The 19,800-nt window shown below is 40.0% G+C and overlaps 1 protein-coding gene across 5 annotated transcripts in view; it reads left to right on the forward strand.

Annotated features, from left to right (window-relative positions):
- Nucleotides 1-18,815, forward strand: part of LOC121553480 (collagen alpha-1(XIII) chain) — a 125,740-nt gene extending 106,925 nt beyond the window's left edge. For all 5 annotated transcript variants that reach the window (XM_041866607.2, XM_041866608.2, XM_041866609.2 and 2 more), the window contains 2 exons: nt 12,946-12,984; nt 15,123-18,815. In XM_041866607.2, the coding sequence (XP_041722541.1) occupies nt 12,946-12,984; nt 15,123-15,152 (69 nt within the window). In that variant the 3' untranslated portion in view covers nt 15,153-18,815. The remainder of the gene's footprint in view (nt 1-12,945; nt 12,985-15,122) is intronic.
- The last annotated feature ends 985 nt before the right edge of the window (nt 18,816-19,800 follow it).

The raw sequence follows: 19,800 nt of genomic DNA on the forward strand, positions 1-19,800 counted from the left end.
CTGGATGATTATTAGTTAATTATTAGAATAATCACCCCAGGATCAGGGACCATGAACCATCTAAGGCGGTTTTCTTTTCAGGGTTAAGACTAACAGAAACATGGCCCACTTACTCCAGTGAGTCTGTTCCTGTCAGTCCCAGGCCGCCTGCATGTTTAGGTGTGTCTGTAGCTACAGGCTTCGGTCTGCTAACGGAGCGGCAGCAGGTCCTCCCATCGGCCAGCAGGGGGTACTGCTGCTAAAGGAGGGGCAATGTGCAGATGTTTACAAGGTTGATTTCACGAACAGGGTTTCCGAGGCTTTAAAGGAGAAAAGGGTGAACCAGGCCTACCTGGCCTGGACGGGCTGGATGCCCCTTGTCCTGTGGTATGCTTCCGCTCTCCCTTCCCTATCCAGCATGCTTTGGCTTCCCTAACCACCCCCTAACAATTCAATTCATTTTCTTATTCACTTTAGGCATAAGTAACAGCTAATATAACAGGGCTGCCTGAGCATAACATTGAACTAACACAATAGTACAGTTAGTTATGTACATTTTTTTTACAAATAAAGTCTGTTTTACGGGTTCTTTACCAATTCTGCTATTTTGAGGTTTTGCGCTGATCTTAACTTTTTTGGTACATAATGTTTCCGCCATCGTTTCCTATGACCGAAAAAAGCTTCTGGACATCAGAACAGCGATCACTAACCTCGATTTGGATGAAGATTTCTCCTTCAACGAGTCGGCAGCGGAGGACATACTGCTTACCCCAGACCAGGCCCTAATCCCCGACACTCGGAAGAGAAAGAGACTGCGATATAGAGGCCGACGTGCGGGCACCCTGATGAAGCTACGACGGAGAGTAAATAAACCTCCTCTACCCTCTGTTCTATTGGAAAATGTCACTGGAGAACAAACTGGATGAGCTCCGTTCGAGTATCCTATCAACAAGACCTGAAGAATTGTAATATTCTATGTTTCTGGGAAATTTGGCAAGAACATGGATAATACACATCTAGCTGGTTTTTCTATGCATCGGCAGGACAGAACAGCCATGTCGGGTAAGATCAAGGGGGGTAGTGTGTGTCTCTTTGTTAACAACAGCTGGTGCGTGATCTCTAATATTAAGGAAATCTCGAGATTCTGCTCGCCTGAGTTAGAATACCTCATGATAAACTGGAGACCTTACTATTTACCAAGAGAGTTTTAATCTATATTTTCCATAGCTGTTTATTTACCACCACAAACTGATGCTGGCACTAAGACCACACTCAACGAGCTGTATAGGGCCATGGGCAAACAAAAAAATGCTCATCCAGAGGTGGCGCTCCTAGTGGCCTGTGATTTTAATGCAGGAAAACTGAAATCTGTTTTACCTCATTTCTACCAGCATGTCACCTGTGCAACTACATGGCGAAAAAAACTCTAGATCACCTTTACTCCACACTCAGAGACGCATACAAAGCTCTCCCTCACCCTCCATTTGGCAAATCTGACCATAACTCAATCCTCCTGATTCCTGCTTACAAGCAAAAACTCAAACAGGAAGTACCATTGATGCGCTAAACATGGAAGTGGTCAGATTAAGCAGATGCTAACCTACAAGACTGTTTCTCTAGCACAGACTGGAATACGTTCCGGGATTCATCCAATGGCATTGAGTTTACCACATCAGTCACCGGCTTCATTAATAAGTGCATTGACGACATCATCTCCACAGTGAACGTATGAACATATCCCAACCAGAAGCCATGGATTATAGGCAGCATCCGCACTGAGCTAAAGGCTAGAGCTGCCGCTTTCAAGGTGCGGGACACTAACCCGGACGCTTATAAGAAATCCCACTACGCCCTCTGACGAACCATCAATACAGGACTAAGATCAAATCCTACTACACAGGCTGTTACTCGTCGAATGTGGCAAGGCTTGCAAACTATCACGGATTACAAAGGGAAACCTAGCCGCGAGCTGCCCAGTGTCGTGAGCCTACAAGACGAGCTATCATTTTTATTCACTGACATTTTCAACCTCTTCCTGACCCAGTCTGTAATACCTACATGTTTCAAGCAGACCACCATAGTCCTTGTGCCCAAGAACGCCAAGGTAACCTGTCTAAATGACTATCGCCCCGTAGCACTCATATCTGTAGCCATGAACTGCTTTGAAAGGCTGGTTATGCCACACATCAACACCATCATCCCAGACACCTTGGACCCACTCCAATTTGCATACTGCCCCAACAGATCCTCAGATGACGCGATCTCTATTGCACTCCACAATGCCCTTTCCCACTTGCACAAAAGGAACACCTACGTGAGAATGCTGTTCATTGACTACAGCTCAGTGTTCAACACCATAGTGCCCTCGAAGCTCATCACTAAGCTAAGGACCCTGGGACTGAACACCTCCCTCTGCAACTGGATCCTGGACTTCCTGACGGGCCCCCCCAGGTGGTGGGGGTAGGCAACAACACATCTGCCATGCTGGCCCTCAACACGGTGGCCCCTCAGGGGTGCGTGCTTAGTCCCCTCCTGTACTCCCTGTTCACTCACGACTGCGTGGCCGTGCACTACTCCAACACCATCATTAAGTTTGCCGACGACATGACGGTGGTAGGCCTGATCACCGATGACGATGAGACAGCCTATAGGGACGAGGTCGGAGACCTGGCAGTGTGGTGCCAGGACAACAACCTCTCCCTCAACATCAGCAAGACAAAGGAGCTGATTGTGGACTACAGGAAACGGAGAGCCGAGCACGCCCCATTTCACATTGACGGAGCTGTAGTGGAGTGGGTTGAGAGCTTCAAGTTCCTCGGTGTTCACTAAGAATCTATTATGATCCAAACAAACCGACACAGTCATGAAGAGGGCACGACAACACCTCTTCCCCCTCAGGAGGCTGAAAATAGTTGGCATGGGCCCTCAGATCAGCTAAAGGTTATACGGCTGCACCATTGAGAGCATCTTGACTGGCTGCATCACTGCTTGGTATGGCAACTGCTTGGCATCCGACCGCAAAGCGCTACAGAGGGTAGTACGTACGGCCCAGTACATCACTGGGGCCAAGTTCCCTGCCATCCAGGACCTCTATACCAGGCGGTGTCAGAGGAAGGCCCTAAAAATTGTCAAAGACTCCAGCCACATCATAGACTGTTCTCTCTCCTACCGCAAGGCAAGCGGTACCGATGCACCAAGTCTGGAACCAACCCTGGTAGGACCCTGTACAGCTTCTACCCCCAAGCCATAAGACTGCTAAATAGTTAATTAAATAGTTAGCCAAATAGCTACGAGGGATATCTGCATTGACCCTTTTTGCATTAACTTTTTTTACTCATCACATATGCATACAAAGCTAGCCACGTCGCGGAGACTATCACCTTGATCCCGGATAAGCTAAACACCTTCTTCGCTTGCTTCGAGGAAAACACAGTTCCGCCGCCGACTGTGAGCTCGCGTTCTCCGTGGCCGACGTGAGCAAGACATTTAAGCATGTTAACCCTCGCAAGGCTGCCTGCCCAGACGGCATCCCAAGCCGTGTCCTCAGAGCATGTCCAGATCAGCTGGCTGTAGTGTTTACGGACATATTAAATCTCTCCCTATCCCAGTCTGTTGTCCCCACTTGCTTCAAGATGTCCACCATTGTTCCTGTACCCAAGAAAACAAAAGTAACTGAACTAAATGACTATCACAACAGTGAATGTCAGGAAACAGCAGAGAGAGCACGCCCCCATCCACATTGATGGGGAGAAGGGGAGAGGGTGAAAAGCTCTCAAGTTCCTCGGCGTGCACTTCACTGACAACCTGAAATGGTCTATCCACACAGAAAGTGTGGTGAAGAAGTCGCACCAGCGCCTCTTCAACCTCAGGAGGCTGAAGAAATTCGTCTTGGCCCCTAAGACCCTCACAAACTTCTACAGATGCACTGCTGAGAGCATCCTGTCGGGCTGTATTACTGCCTGGTACAGCAATTGCAACGTCCACAACCGCAGGGCACTCCAGAAGGTGGTACAGTCAGCCCAATGCATCACCAGGGGCACACTGCTTGCCCTCCAGGACATCTACAGCACCCGGTGTCACAGGAAGGCCAAAAAGATGGACCTCAGTCACCTGAACCACGGCCTGTTCACCACGCTACCATCTAGAAGGCGGAAACAGTACAGGTGCATCAAAACTGGGACAGAGAAACTGAAAAACAGCTTCTATCTTCAGGCCATTAAACTGTTTAAATAGTCACCACTAGCCGGCCTCCACCCAGTACCCTGCCCTAATCTTAGTCAATGTTACTAGCCAGCTACCACCCGGTACTCTACCCTGCACCTTAGAGACTGCTGCCCTATGTACATAGTCATTGAACACTGGTCACTTTAATCATGTTTACACACTGTTTTACCCACTTCATATGTATATACTGTATTGTAGTCAAGGCTCATCCTATATAACTACTGCTGTACACACCTTTTCTATTCATATACTGTCCATACTGTATATAAACACCATCATATACAGTGGGGGGAAAAAAGTATTTAGTCAGCCACCAATTGTGCAAGTTCTCCCACTTAAAAAGATGAGAGAGGCCTGTAATTTTCATAATAGGTACACGTCAACTATGACAGACAAATTGAGGAAAAAAAATCCAGAAAATCACAATGTAGGATTTTTTATGAATTTATTTGCAAATTATGGTGGAAAATAAGTATTTGGTCACCTACAAACAAGCAAGATTTCTGGCTCTCACAGAACTGTAACTTCTTCTTTAAGAGGCTCCTCTGTCCTCCACTCGTTACCTGTATTAATGGCACCTGTTTAAACTTGTTATCAGTATAAAAGACACCTGTCCACAACCTCAAACAGTCACACTCCAAACTCCACTATGGCCAAGACCAAAGAGCTGTCAAAGGACACCAGAAACAAAATTGTAGACCTGCACCAGGCTGGGAAGACTGAATCTGCAATAGGTAAGCAGCTTGGTTTGAAGAAATCAACTGTGGGAGCAATTATTAGGAAATGGAAGACATACAAGACCACTGATAATCTCCCCTCGATCTGGGGCTCCACGCAAGATCTCACCCCGTGGGGTCAAAATGATCACAAGAACGGTGAGCAAAATCCCAGAACCACTCGGGGGGACCTAGTGAATGACCTGCAGAGAGCTGGGACCAAAGTAACAAAGCCTACCATCAGTAACACACTACGCCGCCAGGGACTCAAATCCTGCAGTGCGAGACGTGTCCCCCTGCTTAAGCCAGTACATGTCCAGGCCCGTCTGAAGTTTGCTAGAGTGCATTTGGATGATCCAGAAGAGGATTGGGAGAATGTCATATGGTCAGATGAAACCAAAATATAACTTTTTGGTAAAAACTCAACTCGTCGTGTTTGGAGGACAAAGAATGCTGAGTTGCATCCAAAGAACACCATACCTACTGTGAAGCATGGGGGTGGAAACATCATGCTTTGGGGCTGTTTTTCTGCAAAGGGACCAGGACGACTGATCCGTGTAAAGGAAAGAATGAATGGGGCCATGTATCGTGAGATTTTGAGTGAAAACCTCCTTCCATCAGCAAGGGCATTGAAGATGAAACGTGGCTGGGTCTTTCAGCATGACAATGATCCCAAACACACCACCCGGGCAACGAAGGAGTGGCTTCGTAAGAAGCATTTCAAGGTCCTGGAGTGGCCTAGCCAGTTCCAGATCTCAACCCCATAGAAAATCTTTGGAGGGAGTTGAAAGTCTGTGTTGCCCAGCGACAGCCCCAAAACATCACTGCTCTAGAGGAGATCTGCATGGAGGAATGGGCCAAAATACCAGCAACAGTGTGTGAAAACCTTGTGAAGACTTCCAGAAAACGTTTGACCTGTGTCAATGCCAACAAAGGGTATATAACAAAGTATTGAGAAACATTTGTTATTGACCAAATACTTATTTTCCACCATAATTTGCAAATAAATTCATTAAATATCCTACAATGTGATTTTCTGGATATTTTTTTTCTCATTTTGTCTGTCATAGTTGACGTGTACCTATGATGAAAATTACAGGCCTCTCTCATCTTTTTAAGTGGGAGAACTTGCACAATTGGTGGCTGTCACGCCCTGGCTCTAGGGACTCTTTTATGTTGAGCCAGGGTGTGTAGTGTCTATGTTTTGTGTTATATGTTTCAGTTTCTAGTTCATGTGTTTCTATGTTGGCCGGGGTGGTTCTCAAACAGAGGCAACGTGAATCAGCTGTTGCTTGTTGTCTCTGATTGGGAACCATACTTAGGCAGCCGTTTGGGCAGTTGTGTTTGTGGGATCTTGTTCCGTGTATGGTTTGTGTATGTACCCAAGGACTTCACGTATCGTTTTGTTGTTTTTGTTCGTGTGGTGAATATTTAATAAAAGTATGTTCGCATTCCACGCTGCGCCTTGACCCGTTTCTTCAAATGACGATCGTGACAGTGGCTGACTAAATACTTTTTTTCCCCACTGTATATTTATATTCCGGACTCTGACATTACTCGTTCTGATATTTTTAAATTGCTTTCTTTAAATCTTTTGGATTTCTGTGTATTGTTTTGTATTGTTAGGTATTACTGCACTGTTGGAACTAGAAACATAAGCATTTCGCTGCACCTGCAATAACATCTGCAAAATATGTGTACGCGACCAATAAAATAAAATGTATTTTGATTTGCTGCTACTGTTTACTATCTGTCACTTTATTCCTAGTTATATGTAAATATCTACCTCAATTACCTCGCACCCTGCACATCGACTCAGTACTGGTACACCTTGTATATAGCCAAGTTATCGTTAATCATTTATTTATTTTTTAATTTCAATTATTATTATTGCTTTTATTATTACGTGTTTTACTTTTCTATTATTTCTCTATTTTCTTTCTTTCTGCATTGTTGGGAAGGGCCCGTAATTAAGCATTTCACTGTTAGTCCATACCTGTTGTTTACAAAGCATGTGACAAATATTTGATTTGATTTGAGAAGAGCAATGCATTTATTAAGTAGCATGGGCACACTTGAAGCTCTTGATCAAGCTATTTTTTTTCAAAGACTCTTCAAAGTTAATAGCCTTACTTTTCTTATTTGTATCCCTGTCTCCTTCACTACCACTCTTATGGCACCTTTTTTCCCACCTTATCCTTTACCATTTTGGACAACAGAACTGCATTGGGAAAGATTTTTTTGGAAAAAAAACAGGGCCTCCTCATTGATTTTAGTTGAACCCTGTTTTGTTTGTGATTTCTTTAAATATATACATTACCAGTCAAAAGTTTGGACACACCTACTAATTCAAGGGTTTTTCTTTATTTTTACTATTTCTTACATTGTAGAATAATAGTGAAGACATCAAAACTATGAAATAACACATATGAAATCATGTAGTAACCAAAAAAGTGTTAAACAAATCAAAATATATTTTATATTTGAGATTCTTCAAATATCCACCCTTTGCCTTGATAACAGCTTTGCACACTCTTGGCATTCTCTCAACCAGCTTCATGAGGTAGTCACCTGGAATGCATTTCAATTAACAGGTGTGCCTTTTTAAAAGTTAACTTGTGGAATTTATGCGTTAATGCGTTTGAGCCAATCAGTTGTGTTGTGACAAGGTAGGGGGGTATACAGAAGATAACTCTATTTGGTAAAAGACCATGTCCATATTATGTCAAGAACAGCTCAAATAAGCAAAGAGAAACGACAGTCCATTATTACTTTAAGAAATGAAGGTCAGTCAATCCGGATAATTTCAAGAACTTGGAAAGTTTCTTCAAGTGTGCAGTCGCGAAAACCATCAAGCGCTACTATGAAACTGGCTCTCATGAGGATGGCCACAGGAATGGAAGACCCAGAGTTAACTCTGCTGCAGAGGATAAGTTCATTAGAGTTACCAGCCTCAGAAATTGCAGCCCAAATAAATGCTTCACAGAGTTCAAGTCACAGACACATCTCAACATCAACTGTTCAGAGGGGACTGTGTGAATCAGGCCTTCATGGTTGAATTGCTGCAAAGAAACCACTACTAAAGGACACCAATAAGAAGAAGAGACCTGATTGGGCCAAGAAAAACAAGCAATGGACATTAGACCAGTGGAAATTTGTCCTTTGGTCTGGAGTCCAAATTGTCTGTGATTTATTTCACACTGTGAATTCAAGGCACACTTAACCAGCATGGCTACCACAGCATTCTGCAGCGATACGCCATCCCATATGGTTTGGGCTTAGTGGGACTATCATCTGTTTTTCAACAGGACAATGACCCAACACACATCCAGGCGGTGTAAGGGCTGTTTGACCAAGAAGGAGAGTGATGGAGTGCTGCATCAGATGACCTGGCCTCCACAATCCCCCAACCTCAACCCAATTGAGATGGTTTGGGATGAGTCGGACGGCAGAGTGAAGGAAAGGCAAGTGAAGGAAAAACAAGTGCTCAGCATATGTGGGAACTCCTTCAAGACTGTTGGAAAAGCATTCCAGGTGAAGCTGGTTGAGAGAATGCCAAGAGTGTGCAAAGCTGTCATCAAGGGAAAGGGTGGCTATCTCAAATATAAAATATATTTTAATTTGTTTAACACTTTTTTGGTTACTACATGATTCCGTATGTGTTATTTCATAGTTGTGATGTCTTCACTATTATTCTACAATGTAGAAAATAGTTTTAAAAAATAAGAAAAACCCTTGAATGAGTAGGTGTATCCAAACTTTTGACTGGTACTATATATATATATATATATAGTATTTTTTTAAATGAAAAGGGGAATGGAAGGTTTGATTCATTCATAGAAGTTGCCAGATGAAAGAAAATAACAGCCCAGTGGCTATGTTTAAACCCTATGACTATGGAGTCATATTTTCACAAATACACATCTACTACTGTACCACTAGTTGCTTGGCTGGTTGTTGATGCTTTTTAACACAATATGCATAGTACATTGCATAAATATTATACACACACAATAGTATTATCCTGACCAAAGCAATTTTATTCAACAGTAAATTCCATTGTGTTTTGCATGGTTATACTATACAGTATGTCACATTCTACAGTTTTAGCAGTTTGAGTAACACTTTATATTAAGTTACTTATACAGTGCCTTGCAAAAGTATTCATCCCCCTTGGCGTTTTTTCCTGTTTTGTTGCATTACAATCTGTAATTTAAATGGATTCTTATTTGGATTTCATGTAATGGACATACACAAAATAGTCCAAATTGGTGAAGTGAAATGAAAAAAATAACTTCTTTCAAAAAATTCAAAAAAATTAATAACGGAAAAGTGGTGCGTGCATATGTATTCACCCCCTTTGCTATGAAGCCCCTAAATAAGATCTGGTGCAACCAATTACCTTCAGAAGTCACATAATTAGTTAAATAAAGTCCACATGTGTGCAATCTAAGTGTCACATGATCTCAGTATATACACCTGGTCTGAAAGGCACCAGAGTCTGCAACACCACTAAGCAAGGGGCACCACCAAGCAAGCGGCACCACGAAGACCAAGGAGCTCTCCAAACAAGTCAGGGACAAAGTTGTGGAGAAGTACAGATCACGTACCAGGCAAGGAGGGCATTAATCAGAGAGGCAACAAAGTGACCAAAGATAACCCTGAAGGAGCTGCAAAGCTCCACAGCGGAGATTGGAGTATCTGTCCATAGGACCACTTTAAGCCGTATACTCCACAGAGCTGGGCTTTACGGAAGAGTGGCCAGAAAAAAGCCAAAAATAAGCAAACACATTTGGTGTTCGCCAAAAGGCATGTGGGAGACTCCCCAAACATATGGAAGAAGGTACTCTGGTCAGATGAGACTAAAATTGAGCTTTTTAGCCATCAAGGAAAACGCTATGTCTGGCGCAAACCCAACACCTCTCATCACCCCGAGAACACCATCCCCACAGTGAAGCATGGTGGTGGCAGCATCATGCTGTGGGGATGTTTTTCATCTGCAGGGACTGGGAAACTGGTCAGAATTGAAGGAATGATGGATGGCGCTAAATACAGGGAAACCTGTTTCAGTCTTCCAGAGATTTGAGACTGGGACGGAGGTTCACCTTCCAGCAGGACAATGACACTAAGCATACTGCTAAAGCAACACGCAAGTGGTTTAAACATTTAAATGTCTTGGAATCCAATTGAGAATCTGTGTTATGACTTAAAGCTTGTTGTACACCAGCGGAACCCATCCAACTTGAAGGAGCTGGAGCAGTTTTGCCTTGAAGAATGGCCAAAAATCCCAGTGGCTAATCAAATCAAATCAACTTTTTTTTTTACATGTTAAGTAAAAAAAATAAAAGCAAATAACTAAAGAGCAGCAGTAAAATAAAATAACAGTAGGGAGGCTATATAAAGGGGGGTACTGGTGCAGAGTCAATGTGTGGGGGCACCGGCTAGTCGAGGTAATTGAGGTAGTATGTGCATGTGGGTAGAGTTAAAGTGACTATGCATAAATAATAGATAGAGTAGCAGCAGCGTAAAAGAGGTGGGGTGGGGGTGGGGGGGCAGTGCAAATAGTCTGGGTAGCAATGATTAGCTGTTCAGGAGTCTTATGGCTTAGGGGTAGATGTGCCAAGCTTATAGAGACATATGCTAAGAGACTTGCAGCTGTAATTGCTGCAAAAGGTGGCTCTACAAAGTATTGACTTTGGGGGGGGGTGAATAGTTATGCACGCTCAAGTTTTCTGTTTTTTTGTCTTATTTCTTGTTTGTTTCACACAAAAAAATATTTTGCATCTTTAAAGTGGTAGGCATGTCGTGTAAATCAAATGATACAAACCCCCCCAAAAATCAATTTTAATTCCATGTTGTAAGGCAACAAAATAGGAAAAATGCCAAGGGGGTGAATACTTTCGCAAGCCACTGTATCTGTGTCAGATCAACTTAAAGGGATAGTTCACACAAATGACCAAATTACACATTGGTTTCCTTACCCTGTAAGCAGTCTATGGACAAGGTATGACAGCAATCCATGCTTTGGTTTAGATTCCCTGGCACTGTTCCCACATGCTAACGTTTTAGCATTTGTGGCACAAATCCCATTCAAGTCATCGGACCAATATTAGCATTTTTCGCGCATCATGTCCAAATCATCTGAAAGTATCTAAAATGTATTGTGAAACTCACCAAAGTCACTTATAGATTTTGAACATGATGTGCGAAAAATGTTAATATTGGGCCAATTACTTTTTTATGATGTTTTTATATTGGATAAAGGTATAGACTACAAAATGGTATATCATACACTGCAGTTGAGGAACAATGGGAAAGTAATTCTGCTTTGAAAGTTGATAAACTTGTAACCCCAATTTTGAGAAAATGGTCCTTGAATGTTTTGGTACACCTACTGGAGAGCACTTCTTTGTCTACACCCATTCAGCATCATTCACACCCTCTTAAGCCTTATCTCTCTTTAAGGATTCACATTTGAGGCCATGTGGGAAACACGCTATATCAAATGAAATCGAAGTTTTTGTCACATGCACAGGATACATGGAGGTGTAAACGGTACACTGAAATGGTTACTTGCATAGTAGCAATATCAAAAACAGAAAGTTTCCAGATAAAAAATGTTATAAATATTTTATAATTATTAGATGACGCTTACCCGACACCCTTGTCTGAATTGATGGATCATGTGAAGGAAATGCTATAACCACCCCCCAGCCACATCTAGCTAAGTGCATGGGTCACTATTGTCTAGAAATGTACACATGTTCATGAAATACAATAGATTGCCGTAATCACCCCCAGACACACCTGGCTAATTTGATGGGTCATGTAAAAACCCGGCCGAAGTGGAGTATTTTATTTAGACATGTAGCTAGCTAGGTAGCTAGCTAGCTATCTAAACAATGAACCGGCATAATCTCAACTCATGCTACTACCAATACAAATATTGTCATAGCTGTAGTATGAATCTGCAGGTAGCTAAAGCTAAGAAACTAGGTTCAATGTTAGCTAGCTAACATTAGGCTATAACTAGCAATACAAATAGATATCTGATTAGAATAATATTACTACACAGATCATACACGTAACGTTAGCTAGCGAGCCAGCAAGCTAACGTTTGCTAGCTAACTAACAGTACGCTTTAACTTGCAATAAAAATTACTTTCTGACAAAATTAGAAACTTCTATCTGAAAATGTAGCTAGACTCTTACCTGTATACATGGATGAATGCTTCACGGCAGATTGGAACCATTTAACTCCGTTTTGTTTGTAGCTACATCTTGTTTGGCCAGCGTTGTGTCATGTCACTCCAGTTCACACTGACCGTGGCGTGTGCAGAAAGTAGCCCATCACTTTTTACAGCTGATCTGTCGATAGCGCCTACTAAATTCAGGGCATCAATGTTGTTGAGAAAAGTAGCAAAACTTTTTTGTAGTTCTTGATGGCTAATGGTATATCTTTCAAAAACGGCGAGGTAGAAAGGACTATCAACACATACTGAACAGCTCACGTTACAGACAGAAGCATGCTACATGGCAGACCAATCCAAACTCATCTCCCGGCATGTCCAGCCCATCCATTATTTCAGCCAATCATGGCTAGTGGGAAGGTTCCTGACCTTTTCCGTGGCTAAACCAACTTAGGCTTGTAATTTAACCATTTTATTTGTATTTATGGATGGAATACAAGTTTGCTATTAAGGCACATGAAAGTTCACATGTTCCAGAAAGCATTTCTGACAAAAAACGCATTTTGATTAAAAAAATAATGTTTATGTTCTCCTGTGAAGTACTGACGTGCGGCATATGCCTAGTTTCCTGAAACAAGTCACAAATGTTAGCATGTGGAAACAGTGTCAGGGAAGCTAAACCAAAGAATGGATTGCTGTCAAACTTTGTCTATAGACTGCTTACAGGGTAAGGAAACCAAACTGTAATTTTGTAATTAGGGTGAACTATCCCTTTAATGTAAAGTGTTACCTCAGAATGTATCTTTATGACTCACTCCCTCTATTTCTTTCCTCAGGGGGATGATGGCTTACCAGTATCAGGGTGTTGGAATAAAGTAAGTGAAAGAGTTAATATCCTGAATGTACACTATCTGCATCTTGGGCTGATTAAGTGCTTGGCAGTTCTGCCTTTTTTTTTATCCCCATGCTAGTATAATCAACAACATCATCTGTCATTACTTAATTAATACTGTAGAAAAGTGCTTAGTTGTATTCATGTTCATTGTATGCTCAATTAACATTGCATGAACTAATGTGTGTTTTTTTGCCTTCTCTTTGCAGTAACGATAACTTCGGAGTGGCATGTGTGATTGTACATAGAATATTTATTTTTGTACTTTTTATGTGCTCTCTTATACTGATGAGAAAAAAAAAGAAAATCATAAAAATATGCCAGGATCTTTGTACAGTGTTTATTTTTTATTACTTCTAATAATGTTTATGTATTGGATTTTATAGCTATGCATTATGTCAACATGTTTGGATAAGGAAGAAATTATAATGTGGCTACATATGCATGATATTTGTGCATAATGTGAACAGATATTGCCTATTAACTTATTGTATCATGTTGTTTTGTTTTGTTGTGACCATGCTGCACTGAATTATGTGGGGCTGAAAAGATGAACTGTTGGCTTTTTTAAATATCTTAGTTGAACCCTCTTTGTAGAGATCAAAATGATGAAAACCTACAGCCCTGCAAATGATCCGGTCTAAATATGTACACAACTCACGTCATGGTGACAGACAGCACTGTATTTTGTCTGCACTGTACAGTATAGCCATTTTAATCACTAGCACACAGATACCCATTGTTCTCAACACATCCTCTTTTAACCGTTTAGGGTTCTGATATCATAAACCCATAACATATCCTGAATATCCAGCATGCCACACTAGCACATTTTGTCGCTGTCTCTAAAAGGGAAACATTTTATCTCATGAAGGAGGTTTCAACTAAGATTACCTGACCATTTGAAGCTTTAGTTGTTTTCACCGAAGCAAAACAGCAATTTTGAAACAGAGAACAAATACTTAGCATTTGCTGCTCTTTCACTGGCTGAGTAGTTTCACAGCCAGAATGACCAACCATTCTAAGCTACAGTATAGCTTCACGTATAACCTGGCCTCAATTTCTCCAAGTTATCTGTAAATAATTTTTTTAACCAAATCTAAGGGGCCACCTCCTCCTGCTTTTTGACTATCAGGCTCTCTTTAACCGTAGTTGTTTGCCTTTTTGTTAGAACTTGATCAAATTGATACAAACCCATGAAACAAGCTTTCTCTTGGATGACTGAAATATTGCTGCTGACCCTTAAGGCATGCTGCTGCAACAGCCACATTGCCTCTACGCCCAGTGTACCTCATCCATTTATTTATATGAAGAAAGCTATTAATGGACAATGATCTTGTTAAGAAATACCACACTTGTTATTTGCAGCTGTGCTATAAGAGGTAGTAGCCTACGTCGCCCTTGCTATCTGTGCTTATGAATCAGTATTGATGAAATGGATGAAGGGGACGGGAGTAGAGTTGCTCCATTGCCGCTGCTCATTGTAAAAAAAGCTCTGTGTTCTGCTCTGCCTGGAAATGTATAGCTAGATTAAGAGAGAGTCCGATTACCACCTTCAATAAAGTCTTCATCATGTTCTTATACCTCATACTAACGTGTGCCATGTTCCCCTGCCTTGCTCTCCTTGTGTTAGATTTCAACCCAAAGTTCATGAGAAATCATTGAGAATCTGTTCAAATTGACATTTATATGTTTGTTGACCTTATATGTTCAAAATGACAATCAGAAATAAACATATGTTTTTTAATAGTACATACAGTACAGTTGTGTGCTTTAAAAATAACATATAACTTTTTTATGGCATCATTTTGAATTGAATACCATGCAGAGTTGGGGATCTGGGGATGCATTTTATGAGTGTTGTATCATGCTAATGTTTCATTTCACATAATTGTGTGAAGTGTGCATTGAAGTCTGTTATTTCCATTGCTCTGCTATGGTTTGTGGTGACCTAAATGTGTGTGTGTGTGCCAAAAAGCATGGATTGTGCTGTTTGAGGTGAGTTCTTTGAACTGACATATACAATAAACTACACATGAATGGTAAAAAGCATATACATTACTGTAGATTGCTAGTATGGAAAGAGTTATCCCTTGACACAAACCTCTTTTTCTTTGAAAGGGTCAAAATCCTTTCCAACTGGCCAAGTAGTAGAGGTTCAAGAGATCTGCTCAACAAAGTTTCGCACAAAGCTGCAGAATGGAAACTTGAAGGCATTTGGAGATATATTTGAGTTTTGACCCGACCTGGGGTTGTCATTTTACTCAAAGATTTTCCAGCCGGCTGAACACAGAGCCAGTAACGTTGGGGGGTTCCAGTCGCAGCAGTGAGCAGACTGACTTCAATAAGACTCCGAAACAAAAGGATTTCACTTTCCTTTGCAGTTCTTTGTTGAAGGCTTCTCGGGTTGGAAAAGCCATCAAAGCCACAGAGCGATACAGATGCATTTCTTTGAGATATATGCTTGATATTCATCTATCTTTCTTCACTATGTGAAAGCGAGACATTCACTTTTTAGAGTGTACAATTTCCTGTGTTTTATTTGACACCAACAACTGTGATTCAAGAATTCAGAGCAGCTCACAGAACAGACAGATGTAATCTCTCCGTGTTCATGTGTTTCCAATACAAACCAAAAAACAAAGGGAAATGCTTTTGATGATTCCTGATATCAAACTCACTGCCTTCTCTAATATCCTGGGTGTTGCAGGCATATAACATACTGTTTATGTAGCTATGTTGCCTGACCTGCGCCAAGGAATAACTTTATTACCATCTTTAAGTTGGTATACATTTATACATGTCTAATAGACATTGTATATTACATTTATTCACATTCTTGTACTGAGATGTAAAACTCAACATATATCAATGCTGTAAGAGTAAGTATTGTACAGTAGGAGAGGGTTCACACACTTTTTAAAGCGCTCACTCCATGTTGTTGTATAGATAGTATATTGATGTGACATGGGAGCCTCTCATTTTCTCCCAAAATGTTTTTACTCAACATAGATCCTCTATCATTTTAGACTGTCTTAGATAATACATCAATGCAGTCATACTGACAGCTTTAAATGCGTATTCTAGAATGACCTGATTCATATCAGTTTGTAAGAGACAGAGTACCATAATCTCTTTACCCTGAAATAAGATTCCTGAGGAATGCCACACTAAATGCAAGTCATCATGACTCGTATTGGGTAGCTAATTTCAGCAGGAATAATTTCGACACACGTTTATCCTGTCTGTATGAATCGGTGGGCTTTATGGTAACTGTTTGTCACCCTTGAATTATGATATTAACCATAAAGAAGGTAGATTTTTATTGTGGGCAAATATTTATGTCAAATTCTGACATTAAACAGCTCATCTAAACTTGTCATAAAACATTATGCTTTCATAGTGATGAAAGAAAGCTCCCCTGTTTTTGAAGGTATTTTATTTAGGATTGTGGCTGGAGGCACAAGACCAGTTTTGAAGCTTTTGGACAGTTGGTAACAGACGTTTAGATTCATTTTAAACCTAATTAATTGCTTATTTAGGTCGCCTATGACATTTTGACATCTTGAAACAAATGTTGATTTGAGCAATTGGGGTAAAGGTATTTTATTATTTTCTCTTCCAAAAATGTATCAACAGTTTCATTGCATTCTTGTGTGAAAACAAAGTTTGAAGACTGAACTGCCAATATGTCCATCTTCTCAACGACTATGATATCTTGTGCCTTTTACTATGTTTAACACAAACAGAAGCATTCCTTATGTCATACTGTCTTCTAACCCTTCTCACACCTTAAATCAAAATGCACATAAGATAATTATTTGAATATTGAAAGAGGTGAATACAACACAATGCTTTGCTAGAGTCCATATTCATATCCAAATTGTGTATTGCAAACCAGGGCCAGTTATTGTGGTTGTTCTTTAGATTTGATAAAGGCCACATTGACCTAGGCAGGCAGTGAGGGGGAAAGATTGAGACCACTCTAGTATTACTGACACAAATTGGTAACAGAAATGTAGTTTAAAGGCAAAATAATCAAACCATTTTAGACTATAAAATTCAGATTTGAAAAAACAAACAATTAAATGTATCTGAATTGTTTCTCTTCACCCAATTGGTTGGAATGTTTGCCTGAGAACTAGGCTTACTCTGCACCTGTTGTTCACAACATGAAGTTGATTCTGAATTTGGATTAACAGCTCCTATAACACATGCCTTAAATAAGAGTGGATGAAGTCAAGTGCTGTTACTGTATTAAAGTAATTACTGTAAATGCAAATGAATGTAAAGTGTTGCCTTATTGTATTGTTTAACAAAGGTTCTAAACAAGCGGCCTTCCTCCCAAGGATGTAAATAATTATGTATACATGTCTATTTAGTGGAGCACTTTCGTGCAATGACACATAATACATGTGTAATTAGGCCATTTGATGGTTTTCATTTGATTATAAGATTATTTGGTTCACCTCAAATCTTTCAAACAAGAGAGTCCATCATCCCCAGTAAATATGTCACATTACAGCCCACAGTCCTTTATTAAGCCTAATAATCCTATGAAGATAGTAGCTATATTCATATTCAAAGAATCATTCATTATTTTGTTACAATGTATTCAAAACACCATTCACCTTAGTGCATTTACTGTAGGGTCATCTTTGAAAGTTTGTGTGCATTTAATTTCTGCTTTTTCTCACTGATTTGCACAATGGCAGTACTCTTTAGTTTTACAATATCTTCTCTGGATATTATTATTACATGTTTGTATTATATTTCTTGGTATACATTTCCCAGTTGACTTAACTTTACTTTGTCTTCATCTTTTACTGTATTGATATATTAAGTGTACTCTTCATGTAATTATGCATACTTCAAATATAACTATTTAACACATAATATCTTAGAACATGTCATTCATGAAAAACACTTATTAACTGATGATAGGTCATGTGAAATTATTTCTGTACCTGAGCACAAAATGTGGTCCTTTGTAAATATTTGTGTTTCTACTGCAAAACACTTCACAAAAACCATTCAATTAAGTCTTCAATTCATTCTTAATATTAGTCAAAGCCAATTTACAGTTAATGCACTCTCACTTTTTATATGAAGAGTACACAGATTTGTTGAGGAATGGTGTTGTATCCACTGTAAAGTTATTTGATTCATCACTTTAGTCCACATTACAGATATGTTTATACCAGTCTGATCAATGCATTCTTTTTTGTATTAAGTGGATGTGTCACTTCTTGATGTCATCACCATTCTGTGTATTTAAAGCAGTTTAGGAGAGGCAGGTCTAGAAACCATGTTAGAAGAGAGTTGTATAGTACTGTATAATAGTTAACCTGCTTTTGACATCCATTTTGTTTTCGCTCTATCTACTATGTAGTGTGCTAGGTAGAAATCAAGATGTATAATATTATAAAACCAGTTTGTGTGATAATCTATCAGTTTCAGTAGCTAACTGAGAATGGATATGAGGGCATTTATATCAATGCATTTGATGTAAAAACCATCTGCATGCTGATATTATTTATAAGCATTATTTACTACTTGACAGCAACAGTGACATTTTACAAACGTATGTTCTGTTTCAGCAAAATAACTGGGAATTTATTTGATATGCCATTTCTGCACAAAATGAGGAATTCTGTCAGTTAAGTGACCTTTTATAATTTCCTCTGCTGTTACAGACTCTTAAATTAATGAAATGTAAAATTTGATCATTGAATTGAGATGTCAACATTTTGTTTCTTGAGATTCAATGTGAATCATCAGTAAAAAAATTAAATCAATTTAATCCAAAATTAAGTATGCTGTCAAAGGTGCTTTTTTTCTTCCAGAAAATGTTTTTACTTTTTATAAACCATAAATGGCAGCTTTAGTCACCAATTGCCAATCATTATTTCACTGTTCAATACATTTTGAGAACATTGCCAATAATACAAAAGTTAATTATTATCATTTTAACCCTTGTCTCTTGTTGCTAGAGGCATCTCTCAATTAAACCTTGCGGAAATAATCTCCAGTAGCCAGACTTTATATGGTATAGAGCATCTATTCTGATCAACCTGAGTCAAAGGTATGCTAATCAACTGAGCTTTGAGAGAGGTAATCAAGACACGCCTATATTTAAACTTACAGTATCAATGCAATGTGCGAATCTGGCCAGTATTTAATAACTGTTTCTACATTGATAAACACCATGCGACCACCAGGGGTAGCCAAATGCAAAACAGATGTTTTATTCTTTTTTGCCGTTATTGGACTGAGTAGAAGTACCATTATTCCCACATCAGTACTCAACATAACGAGAACAAGCTTTTGAGGAGGATGTCACAGATCACAGTCCATTCAAAGGAGATGGCCTTCTTTTCTGCAGGTGTTTGAACACCTGGAGTGGCTCGTTCATAGCTTTTATGAAATAGCCTACTGCATTACATTTCGAGGAATCGGGTACGTATTCCACGATATTGTGTGTAAAATAGCCGTTTGCTCGCTCAAATTCGATAGATATGGTATTGTTTTGGAATATTGTCGTGCAATTAAATTTAGGCTATGATAGGAAACAGGATGTGTGACTGTGTGAAGTGAACTTATCTAATGATTTACTTACATATATGACTGTGATGTGGTTGTCTCAGATAAATGCACTAACTGTAAATCGCTCTGGAGGATAAGAGCATTTGCTATTATTATTGTGGTGTTTCTGCAGCATATGCATGTCGGTGTTAAAATACCATAGAATGTGTAGCTAAGACATGATATCCATACAGGATCTAACTAGAGCTAAGAA

Source organism: Coregonus clupeaformis, chromosome 37 (genome assembly GCF_020615455.1).
Source record: "Coregonus clupeaformis isolate EN_2021a chromosome 37, ASM2061545v1, whole genome shotgun sequence".
Taxonomy (NCBI): Eukaryota; Metazoa; Chordata; class Actinopteri; order Salmoniformes; family Salmonidae; genus Coregonus; species Coregonus clupeaformis.